The sequence below is a fragment of the Microtus pennsylvanicus genome, chromosome 4, assembly GCF_037038515.1.
Source record: "Microtus pennsylvanicus isolate mMicPen1 chromosome 4, mMicPen1.hap1, whole genome shotgun sequence".
Lineage (NCBI taxonomy): Eukaryota > Metazoa > Chordata > Mammalia > Rodentia > Cricetidae > Microtus > Microtus pennsylvanicus.
The window spans coordinates 45,604,158-45,616,680 of NC_134582.1; the positions used below are offsets into that span (position 1 = coordinate 45,604,158).

The following is a 12,523-nucleotide window of genomic DNA, read 5'->3' on the forward strand; positions in this document are numbered from 1 at the left end:
GTAGGTGCACCATGTGCCCATGGAAGTCAAAGGGTGTTGGCTCCCTGGAACTGAAGTTTCAAATGGTTATGAGCTATCCTGTAGGTAGATGGAATTGAACTCATGTCACACCCAGTACTCATAACCACTGAATCAATGGGGTTAAGCCTGGGGGTCTCTCCAGGCCCCAAAATATAGCTTTAAAAAAATTGTACTTTAAAAAAAATTGTACTTTAAAGAACAGGAAACGGCACAGCTAAAAGTAGACTATGAATTTGTTAGGTTAATTGTATGTGTAACATTTAACTCTTAAATCTAAAATCTTCTCTCAAAAAGCCTTCAGGTATTCAATGCAGAAGAGTTAAAGAGAAAAATTACAGTTTGATTAAGAAACTCACATTCTCTGTAGAGCTGGGGCCCTGAGGTAGGCTGGGGCTGAAGGCCATGAGGTCGGTCTTGGGCGGACCCTCTCCAGAGCACACCCTCTGCCTCCTCTGCTGTGAGTATGACCAGGTTCCCACCGCGCTGGAGCACACCAGCACGGGCTTCCCCGGCCCACACACGCCCTCTGTGGGCGCCGCCGAACAGCGCAGCGCGGTGTACAGCAGCAGCGTGAGCACCAACAGGCTGGACACCGCGCAGATGGCGATGATCAGGTACACGTTGACATCCATCAGTTTGGAGTCTGAACCAGAGGTTCCAGCCAGAACCCTAGATGAGACCTTCGGTGTCTGGCTGTTCTCCACTAGAGACACCAAGAAGGTGGCTGTGGCGGTCAGTGCTGGCTCACCGTGGTCCTTCACCAGCACCAACAAGCGCTGGCGCGGCATGTCCGATTCATCCAGAACACGTGTTGTGCTGATCTCACCAGTGTATAACCCCACGCGGAACGGGCTGCGCGCAGCACCCGCCGCCAGCTGTAACTCATAGGACAACCACGCATTGTAGCCAGAGTCTGCGTCCACTGCACGCACCTTTGCAACTACGTGGCCTGAACTCACTGTCCTGGACAACAATTCAATGGTCCCTCCGCCACCCTGAGGCCCCAGCAACGTGGGCGCATTGTCGTTCTCATCCAGCACAAACACCTGCAGAGTCACATTGCTGCCCAGGGAAGGCACACCAGCATCCCGCGCGCTCACCTGGAACTGCAGCAGCTCCAGCTCCTCATGGTCCAGAGGCTGCAGTGCAAACACCTTGCCGCTCTCCGCGTGCACAGACACGAAGCTCGACAGCGAGCGCTCGCCCACCCGCCTCTCTACCAGCGAGTAGGACACCAGCGCGTTCTCCTGCGCATCCGCGTCCGTGGCCGACACCGTGAAGATGTGCGCGCCAGGCGGGTTGTTCTCTTTCACGAACACCGTGTATTCAGGTTGCGCAAAGGCGGGTGCATTGTCGTTCACGTCAGCCACCTCTACGGACACGCTGGCTGTGGCCCATAGCGAGGGCGATCCGCCGTCCCGGGCTGTCACCACCACCTTATAGTAAGCTGTGGTCTCGCGGTCCAGGGCGCTGTCCAGCACGAGCGAATAGTAATTCTTGAAGGTGGACATCAGCTTGAAGGGGGCATGCGGGATAACAGAGCAGGTCACCTGGCCATTAGCGCCCGAGTCGCGATCAGACACACTAATCAGGGCAATGACAGTCCCCAACTGAGCATCCTCTTTGATAGGCACAAACAGCGATGTTATGGCCATTTTGGGCACGTTATCATTTACATCCACTAGTTTCACTATAACTTTACAGTGTCCTGCTAGTGGGAATGCACTTCTGTCCACGGCGTCAATATTAATTTCATATAATTTGCGGTCTTCGTAATCCAGCTCCCCCTTAACTTTTATTTCTCCGCTTGTAGAATCTATTGTAAATTTAGATTTTACATCATCTAGAACAAGATTACTGAAGAAATACAGTATTTCACTATTAATTCCCTCATCTGCGTCTGAAGCGTTGAGTTTAATTACTAATGTCTCGTTGGGTGTATTTTCCAACAATCTAACGTTATAAATAGATTCATCAAACTCTGGAGCGTTATCATTTGCATCCAACACATCAATCAGTAACTGTACAGTACCTGTTAGTTCAGGTTTCCCTCCATCGGTAGCAATCAGTAACAAACGATGCTCTTGGGTTTCTTCTCTATCTAGGGGTTTCTTCAAAACTAGCTGTAAAACGTTTGTCTCCTCTTCCTTTCTTTTAACATCCAAGTCAAAATATTCGTTAGGATTTATTTTATAGCTCAAAGCTGCATTGACTCCTATATCCATGTCAGATGCGCCCTCTACCGGAAACCGCGAGTCTGGCATTCTTGACTCTAAAATAAGTAATCTTTGTTCTGGTCGGGAGAATCTAGGCGGGTTGTCGTTAATGTCCCTCACCTCCACCTCCACGTGGAAAACCTGAAGCGGCCGGTCCACGATCACCTCCAGGTGGATGCTACACTCCGCGCTCCTCCCGCACAACGCCTCCCGGTCGATCCGAGAATTCACAAACAAAATGCCATTCTGCAGATTTACCTCCAGAAGGTCCCCGCGGTCCTTGGACGCCACTCTGAACAGGCGGGGCACCAGCTCTGCCAGCTCCAGCCCCAGGTCCTGAGCGATGCGGCCCACGAAGGTTCCGTGTTTGGCCTCCTCGGGGACGGAGTAGTGGAGCTGGCCGCTCCCTGCCTCCCAGGCTGTGAGGAGCACAAAGGAGATGAGCAGGCGCCGGAATCCCGGACTTCCTTGCTGGGAATATAGCATCGCAGTCTTGTTCCACTTCTCCAGTCTTTATTGCAGCACCAAGATAATCCTTTGAAAACTTAATTCCAATTTAATATCCTCGCTTTTTGTGTGTGAGCTTCTGTAGCAAGGTCGAAAATGGAAGGCCCTTTTTCTAAGTAAAACGTATTCTCCGTTTCCTTTTGACGTTGGAAGAGAAGAAAATATCGTGGTGTCTAGCGACATCATGTGGCTAAAAGGGTAAGTATTTTATTTTGGTCTGTTTTATTCACTTACCTTTTATTAGTGAAATATTTCTCAATACTACTCAATTTCAATTACATGTTTTCTATGCCTCCGTATAACACTCTTCTCTATTTAAATATCACTTTATTAACCAGGGTTTCTGCATTTATTGCATTATTTCCCAATCCCCAGATTTTCTGCTGATGGTCTTCCAATTGGACTTAACTTTATAAAGACAACCTAAAGCAAAACATCAACAAGATTATACCACTACATATCGATATATCTTCAGTAAAGACACCCAAAGTAATTTGTTTTACCTATTTTGTTATAGAGGAGTTTATACTGAAACTGATCAAAGAAAATCTTTTAATAGTTATTATTTTCAATGGTTAGTTGTTGAGTAGTGTTGTTTTCATATTCATCTATCACCTAATTTTTTAAAAATTTTCTGTATCCTCTTAATGGACTTATACTGCTTCAGTATTAATTGAAGAAAATTTTCTAAATTTCAGTGTTTAATACTGGTGATTTATTGATGCTATCTTTTAAAATAATTAAGAGTTTAAATATGATACTAACTTGGGCTCCTTTTTGAAATCTATCCAAATTTGTGAGTATTTAGCCCTTTAATCTTTTTCAACACCTACCAATTTTTATGCTGTATTGCTCTAATGTGAAGACTTTAATTGTCCAGATGTCATACAATTTGGTAAGCAACTTCACACCATTTTCAAGATACAGCATCCAAGTAGCAATTATTCGAGTTGCTATTAAGATGTAAATTGTATAATCACCTATCTTACATCTATTCAGCAAATAGAATCCTAATATTGATTGAGAAGTAGCATGCCACAAAAATATTTAGGATCCAGTAAAGGCAATGGTATAGTCAATGGAGAAAGGGCATTGCTAATATGGAACAGAGTTTACATTTTATACAGATGTGTGGAAGACAGAAGTCTCTTAACATTTGGCTCATCTTTGTAGCTCTTGGAATCAAGTCCGTATTTATCATTTTGTAGTTGATTCTTAATTTGAGGATTTCTTTCTCAGTTACTACATTCTAAATCCCACAGAAGACATGAAGGAAAGAGCCTCTAAATCTTCTAAGTCATTCTTTCAGTCAGTTATTAAAGAATACTGTCTTGGCTGGCCCAACTCACTGGTCCTTTTCCTGGATATTTTGGTAGTAGTCAAGAGTGGTAGAGCATGCCTTTACCCCCGCACTCTATGATTCCCTTTACTCTGTGTTGCCCGACAAAGTATAATAAAAGTAATGATAGGAGACACACAGCTTAAATGTTCATAACACTCATCATTACAGATAGCACAGGAGTGAAAAATAAACTACTATTTATTTCCATTCAATCGTTCTCAATAATGACAGGCATATTTCCTAATTGCACATCAAGCAAATATTTTAGTAGGTTATCCTTCTCTGAAAGAAACTATCATTCAGAACAACTGCAACTTTCCATGTACAATCTAGAATTCAATTAAATATTATCGGACCTAATAAGAAGGTTATGAGAAGAAAAACATGGGGTGACAGATGATTCAATGACCTGAGAGGTCACGAATAACTATAATTATTGTGTTAATTAAATTCACAAAAGTAACAAATTTTTTTAAAAAAGGAAAACAAGGCTTTAAAGCTGAAAAGGCACTGATGGAAGTGAAGAATTCAGTTGATGACATGGGTGGTAGCCCAGACTAATAAGAAAATAGTAAGGCATGTGGTCCACACCTTTAACCCCAACTCTCCAGAGACAGAGGAGGCAGATCTCAGAGTTTGAGGCCAGCCTGGTCTACTACAGAGCAAGTTTCAGGACAGCCAGGGCTACACAGAAAAACTTTGTCTCAAAAAAAATCAAAGAAGAAGAAGAGGAGAAGAAAAAATGACTAAGTAAGGGAAAAGTTGCAATAACATACATAAGAATCATGAAGCAAAGAGCATCAGTTACTTCAAAGCACAAATTCAATGTAAAATGAAGAATATGGAGAAAAGATTTAACATACATATGCTGTGATTCCCAGGAGAGTAATGCAAGGTAGAAGCGATATTTGAAGGTATACTAATAAATATTAATTTTAAATTGATAAAGTATCAACTCACAGATACAAAATGTTGTGATAACTTCAAAGAAGATTTTAAAAGTAAATCAAAGCTGATCAGGTAATGTAAGGTTATTGACAATTTCAAAACAAAGAAAGAATTTTAAAAAGAGCTTTAAAAAGAGGAAAAATCACACTCTATCAATAATAAATTCAGTTGTCATATTCTTAAGAAAGAACTATTAAAAAGTTATTTTGAAAGTTATGGGAAAATAACTGCCAACTCAGCATTAAATACCCAGCAAAACTATTTCTCAAAGGTGGAATTGAAATACTATATCTGAACATGCAAAACATGGGGATTTCTTCATTATCAAACCATAGGAAAGGAAATATTCAAGAACTTTTTCAGAAGAAATACAACTTTTTAAGAAGAAACACGAGCATAAATGGACATTAACAGTACAAAAGTGATCATTTTATGTCTGGGATCTGTATCCAATTCAAAAGCATGAAGTGGGAGCAGATGAACCGTATGATTTCCCAAGGCCCACTCAAAGTTACTGTACATTACAAGTATTGGCTTATGCTTTAACAAGTCCATAGTGAGCATTATAATTTCTAGGAAACCAAAGAGAAAACTAAAAGAAAATATGAGTTTAAGATACACCTTAGAGCTACAGACATCAGTAGGAAGAGGTTGTATGAGATCCCAGACCCTTCTTTGCCTAAAAAAGGACACTGTGCCAAGTCTACACCACCTTGTGCCAATCAAGAGAAACCTAAAAATGAAGCAAGACACTTCTGCCCTCCAGAGGAGCTCAAAGCTCTCATTCCAAAGCAGATGAGAAACGCAAGGACTTCTCATCATATTCTTTTCTCTCAGCCCAGTACCACTCACTCAGGGAGAAGCAACAGCTTCTGCCATCTCTCCAAGGAGTGGGACATGTGTTCTACATCCTACATTTCAGGGGGCAGAGCACTACCTGAAGGGCTGGTCTCTTTCTCACGACTCAGAGCACAATTGTAAGCCAGCGTATTGCAGGATGAGTGAGAGAAAGCAGTAGCAGTCAATGCATCACAGGGCCTGCAGTTCACCTGCCCTACCCTAGCAGCTTCTCTCATGAGGAGAAGAGAAGAGTGGAGCAGGGACCCAATGTCATGACATCTCAGCGGGAAAATCAAGAAATTCTTTCCTGTCTCACCCAAATCAGCACCCTGATAGAGCACACAAGATTTTAGGTGCCTGGAAATGACTCAGAACAATAACACAATGTTGCACCTGGGTGTGGGTGCACACCTTTAATCCCGGCCCTTGCGGGCAGGGGTAGGAGTATCTTTGTGATTTCCAGGTCAGCCTTGCCTACTTAATGAGTTCCCTGCAGCCAGGCCTTCTAGTGAGACCCTGTGTGGAAAAGAGGAAAGAGGAGAGGAGACACTGCCACTCCACGGTAGTCACAGTGCAATGAACCCACACCAGTGGGAGCAGCGTTTATGAGCTCAGGAAAAAAGCAATCAGTGGCTTGCTCCTGCTAGGACTTTGGGCATAAAACTACAGAGAATATACATCTGTCCAAATGGCTGGATGGAGCCCAGGTTCTTAGACAATTGACGAATAAGGGCCTTTACCTGCACAAAGGTAGGTCAGAGAGATTGGGAGAGGTGGCTGGGTTTTCTTCTACAAATAAGGGAATGCCAAGACCATATAACAACAAGGGGAAAAAACAAGACAACACAAAAGAATTTCTGCTATCTACAAAAAGCAAGTGTGAAGACATAGAGGTCAGTGAATTCTGACAGTGTTTAAGTAACCAACACAAAATGTCCAATGAACTCAAGAAAATAGAACATTAACAGAAAAGAATTTCAACAGAGACGGAGTCGTTGCCTTAATGCAATTCAACAGCACACATTACCATGAAAAGACGCAGTAGCTTCAAAGTGGAAAGTTTGAATTTACTCAGGAAGAGAGTAAAAACTAAAACAGAACCTTAAAGACCGAAGAAGGACTAAGACTTACGGGGTCTAAAGAGTGAGCCAATATGTGGGCTGTGATTCACAGAGAGAAGAGGAAAACAAGCAGAAATCTTAGAGAATGTATGGCCTAAATGCTCCAAATCTGGGCATGAAATGGACAGAACAAAGAACCTTAAGTTAGTTCAGCTAGGATGAAGCTGAGTAAAGCCTCATCTACATGCTTATTGCTAAGAGTCGACAATGAAGAGAGAATTTTGACCGCAGCAAGGAACATATACAAGGGAACACTGATAAAGCTTATCAGAAGATTTCTCAGCGAAAAATTTACACGCTAGAAGATATATTCAAAGTCCTGAAGGAAAACGACCACCGAGCAAGAATCCCATGTCCAGTAATCAATAAAACTGTGAAGAAAATGAAAAACCACATATGAAAATTCAAATTAAAGACGATAGTAAGACTGACCTTTCCAGAGGAATCCCCTGTGGGCTGCAATTGATCCTCTCTGTCCCTTGAATCAGATAAACTGGGGCTGAAGGCCATGAGGTCAGTCTTAGGTGGGTACTCCCCAGAGCACACCCTTTGCCTTCTTTGCTGAGAGTACGACCAGCTCCCCACTGCGCTGGCGCACACCATTACTGGTTTTCCAGGCACACACACGCTCTCATTGGGAACAGTGGAGCAGCGCAGCGCGGTGTACAGCAGCAGCGTGAGCACCAACAGGCTGGACACCGCGCAGATGGCGATGATCAGATACACGTTGACATCTACCAGTGATGCCTCCGAGTTTGTGACACTCGTGGACACTCGCGATGGAGTCTTTGGTACCTGGCCATTCTCTACCAGCGTCACCAACACAGTGGCGGTAACAGTCATTGCTGGATCACCATGGTCCTTCACCAGCACCAGTAGGTTCTGGCGCAGCGAATCCGCCTCATCCAAGATGCGCGTGGTACTAATCTCGCCCGTGTACAGACCCACCCGGAAAGGGCTACGGGAATTGCCTGCCGGCGACTGTAGCTCATAAGACAGCCATGCATTATAGCCAGAATCCGCATCCACCGCGCGCACCTTCGCCACTACATGGCCCGCACCCACAGACCTTGACACCAGCCGGCTCACCACTCCACCAGACACTCCCGCCTCGGGTTCCAGCAGCAGGGGCGCATTGTCGTTCTCATCCAGCACAAACACCTGCAGAGTCACATTGCTGCCCAGGGAAGGCACACCAGCATCCCGCGCGCTCACCTGGAACTGCAGCAGCTCCAGCTCCTCATGGTCCAGAGGTTGCAGTGCAAACACCTTGCCGCTCTCCGCGTGCACAGACACAAAGCTCGACAGCAAGCGCTCGCCCACCCGCCTCTCCACCAGCGAGTAGGACACCAGCGCGTTCTCCTGCGCATCCGCGTCCGTGGCCGACACCGTGAAGATGTGCGCGCCAGGCGGGTTGTTCTCCTTCAGGAACACCGTGTATTCGGGTTGCGCAAAGGCGGGTGCATTGTCGTTCACGTCAGCCACCTCTACGGACACGCTGGCTGTGGCCCACAGCGAGGGCGATCCGCCGTCCCGGGCTGTTACCACCACCTTATAATCAGGTGTGGTCTCTCTGTCCAGAGCGCTGTCCAACACGAGCGAATAGTAGTTCTTGAAGGTGGACACCAGCTTGAAGGGGACATGAGGGGTCAGGGAGCAGGTCACCTGCCCATTGACACCAATGTCCCTATCAGACACACTGATGAGCGCGATGACGGTGCCCACTGGAGCATTCTCTAGGATTGGAAGCGAAAGAGATTTGAATTCCAGCTCTGGGACGTTATCATTGATGTCTTCAACTTCTACAATAACTTTACAGTGTCCGGAAAGCGGGACTTGTCCCTTGTCAATGCCCTCTATGAGAATTTCATAGGATTTGCATTCTTCAAAATCAATGGATCCCTTTACAGCAATCTGTCCTGTAACTGGATCTATGTGGAATTTGCGTTTCACGTTTGGTGAAACATCAGTCGAAAATGAGTACATAATATCTCCATTCACACCTTCGTCTAAATCAGAGGCATTGACTTTGACTACCAGTGTCCCATTTGGGACGTTTTCTGGTAACTTCACCGTGTAGAGGGTTCTGTCAAAAACTGGAGAATTATCGTTGATGTCCAGCACTGTAACGAGTAACTCAACAGAGCCGGTCAGCTCGGGTTTGCCTCCGTCGGTGGCTGTGAGCAATAGAAAAATCTCTGGAGTTTCCTCTCGGTCTAAGGATTTTCGTAATACAAGTCCAAGACCTTTTACCCGTTCATCGGTGGATGATTTTTCCAAAGAAAAATAGTCATTGGGACTTAGCCTGTACGTCAGCAGAGCATTGGTTCCAATATCTGCATCTAATGCGCCCTCTAGTGGAAACCAAGTGTCAAGAGGCCTTAATTCTGCAATGTACAGATTCTTTTGTGTCGCAGGGAATATGGGAGGATTGTCGTTAATGTCCCTCACCTCCACCTCCACGTGGAACACCTGAAGCGGCCGGTCCACAATCACCTCCAGGTGGATGCTACACTCCGCGCTCCGCCCGCACAACGCCTCCCGGTCGATCCGAGAATTCACAAACAAAATGCCATTTTGCAGATTTACCTCCAGAAGGTCCCCGCGGTCCTTGGACGCCACCCTGAACAGGCGGGGCACCAGCTCCGCCAGCTCCAGCCCCAGGTCCTGAGCGATGCGGCCCACGAAGGTTCCGTGTTTGGCCTCCTCGGGGATGGAGTAGTGGAGCTGGCTGTTCCCTCCCTTCCAGATTGCAAGAAGCAAAAAAGAGAAAAGCAGGCGCCGTGATTCCTGGCCACTTCCCCAGAAAAATTCCATCTCAAGTGCACAATCCTTTGTTCTGATCAGGGATCCTCTCAGAAATAGAAGTCTAATCCGTCAGTCCACCGCCACTGCATCCTCCATTGTCCAGATCCGGGATGGTGTATACAGCTTTCCGGGAAGAATGGAAATGGTTTTTCCTTTAGTCTGTTTCCTGTCGGATTTATTTTATGGTAAAGAGCGACATCATGTGGCCCCAAACTGTAAGTATGAGTTCCTGGAATGTACAACACTAAAAATTGCCTTCTTTATTCCTTCAGCCTCTCAAATAGGTTTTTCCGCTTTGCAAAATAGAGTTATATTTTTCAGGTATGCGTTCTGTACCAGTGATTAAATGTGTGTGATCTTTTGTTTTACCAGAACATCAACTTCTAATACGATAGAAATCTTTTTTCATGTAGGTTTTAAGTATTTACAGAGACCCAACTGTCATTAATATAAACTTTGTACACATGCAGTGGTGAGGTGTAGATTAGGGAAATTCATGACAGATTCCTCGTGCACCATCAAATGCTGGGTTATGATTGCTAATGACACTCTGTTCATCCTTGGGTTTGCAGTGTTGGTTCTGAATCTTGAGAGAAGCAATATTTACGGAACCACTGATTCTAAGAATAAGTCATCCAAAGGGAAGTTTGCAGATACTGTTTTAAGCAATCAAAGTCTGTTAGCGTTCGATTGACTTTCTTCCTGGAATCACTGAAGGGCTTGATGTCCATGGGAGATTTAATGTGGAATTTGAAACAGGTAGTAAGTAGTTCGTGTTGAAGAACTTTCCACATTATTTTATTCTAAGGAACTTCACCTCCTATGAGCAAATGTGGTAGTCTCTTTTGTCTTCTCAAAGTTTGTAAATTTCAGGTGCTTTCTGGAGTTCAACTGCCTAGATTTCTATTTCCTCACATTGTTCTCATGTATTTTAGTAAAAGAGGATAATTTCTTACCTCTGAAAAAGCATTCATTAGCAAACAGACACACCCTCTTTGTCCATTAAGTAATGGGTTCAGAAAATAAGAGTCTCTGTGTAATTTGTTTCCATAAATTTAACTCTCTACAAACCAATCTCACACCCTTTATAACCATTTTAAAAGCTCCCCAAATTATGAGACATTTTATGATTAAAGCAATTGGACAGTTATTTTACCCTCTTTGATGATCTGCAACACCAAGACTGCATTGTTTGGCTCATTCGTTACTTTAATTTCTCCTTCACAACCCTTTAAGTATGTGTGTCCTCTTTTGAAATAATACTTTTAATGCTAAGTATTATATTTAATTTTAGTACCTCAGAGGTATTCAAATGATGTTTTGCCGGATATTTACCCAACACAACTGGTTTTCTTTTCTCTTCATGTTTGAGACAGGGTTTTATTTGCCCCAGGATATCCTTGAACTCACAGTGTAGCCATGGTTGACCCTAAATATCTGACTCCCCTGCCCCGAGTGCTATATCACAGGCATGAACCACCAAAAGTTTCATGGGGTGCTGGGCACAGAGCTCAGTGCTTCTTGCATACTAGACAAGCCCTTTAGAAAGGGGACTACATCCCCAGTCCCGGTTCGTTTATTATCTTCTTAATAAAATATGTTAATGAAAGGTTAAAACTCATGGGTCTCAACACTTTAATTTTCTAGAGATAGAAATCTATAGAAGATATAAATCTATAAGACACTGACCTGAATAGGATATATTTCAATTTAAGAAGTCTGGGTTTTACCTTAATCTTCATGCCACATTTTGCCAGGCATGATCTTTGATTCATTCAGGGTTTTAATGGACAATGGAGAGTTCCCAACAAATAAAGTTATTTTTATACAGCCTTAGCAAAGGAGGAGATGGTGGAGGTGCCTCTGCAGACTACTTTTGCATCTTAAATTCATAAGTTTCTTTCTTCCAAGTTTGTTTAGATTTTAAAAAAATCAAGTTATCAAAAAAATAATTTTAAGCCTCCCTCTCTGTGAAGAGCCTCTATCCTTTCCTCTCTCACTCACATAAACACTAATTTCTGAATCTAAACAGAAATAAACATACTCTCACTGAATGGCCAAAGGATTCTTTTTCAAATTATCAAAGATGTAAAACATCCTGGAAGAAGCCACAAGAAGTACATTCCCTTTGTTTTATTTACAGAGCCTGTAGATGTGTAGGTTGAGGCTGCAACAGAATAGGAATGGATATTTGTGACTGTTGGTCTTCATTGTTAACTTGATTTCCAACAACCCTAATGGCAGCCACCCTCTGAGTGTATCCGTGAGAGATATTCTGGGTATGTTAATTGAGGTGAGAAGATTAATTCTGAAAGTGGGCAAAACCATCCCACAGCTGGGTTCTTGCTTTGAATCAAAAGCAGAAAGAGCTGTGCACTGGTGTTCAACACTCTCTGCTTCCTGACCACAGGCACAAGCTGACCTGCTGCCAAGACTTCCCCGTCAGGATGGACCGTACCCTGGAACAGCGAGCAAAAGCAAACCTTTCCTTTTCAAAGTTGATTTTATCAGGAGTTTGTCACAGATGCAAGATAAATAACTAATACAATACTTATTTGAAACAAATACATATTAAATAAATACTCACTTTGCAGCCAATGAAAAGAATTGGGGGGTAAAAAGCAGTTGCCATGAAAACTTGCAATTGAGTGTGATCCCCAGAATACATGGAGGAAAGATAGTTGTCAACTCCCACAACTTGCCCTCTGATCTCTATATGT

The 12,523-nt window shown here is 43.8% G+C and overlaps 1 protein-coding gene across 4 annotated transcripts in view; it reads right to left on the minus strand.

Moving 5' to 3' along the window:
- LOC142847796 (protocadherin alpha-7) overlaps positions 1 to 12,523 on the minus strand; it is a 207,052-nt gene that overhangs the window by 175,113 nt on the left and 19,416 nt on the right. Inside the window, exon 1 of one of the 4 annotated variants that reach the window (XM_075968848.1) lies at positions 7,428 to 9,948. The exons of 2 other annotated variants lie outside the window; for them this stretch is intronic. In XM_075968848.1, the coding sequence (XP_075824963.1) occupies positions 7,428 to 9,812 (2,385 nt within the window). In that variant the 5' untranslated portion in view covers positions 9,813 to 9,948. Of the gene's footprint in view, positions 1 to 377; positions 2,857 to 7,427; positions 9,949 to 12,523 lie in introns of those variants that run through there. One more of the 4 variants, XM_075968853.1, reaches the window with a different exon arrangement.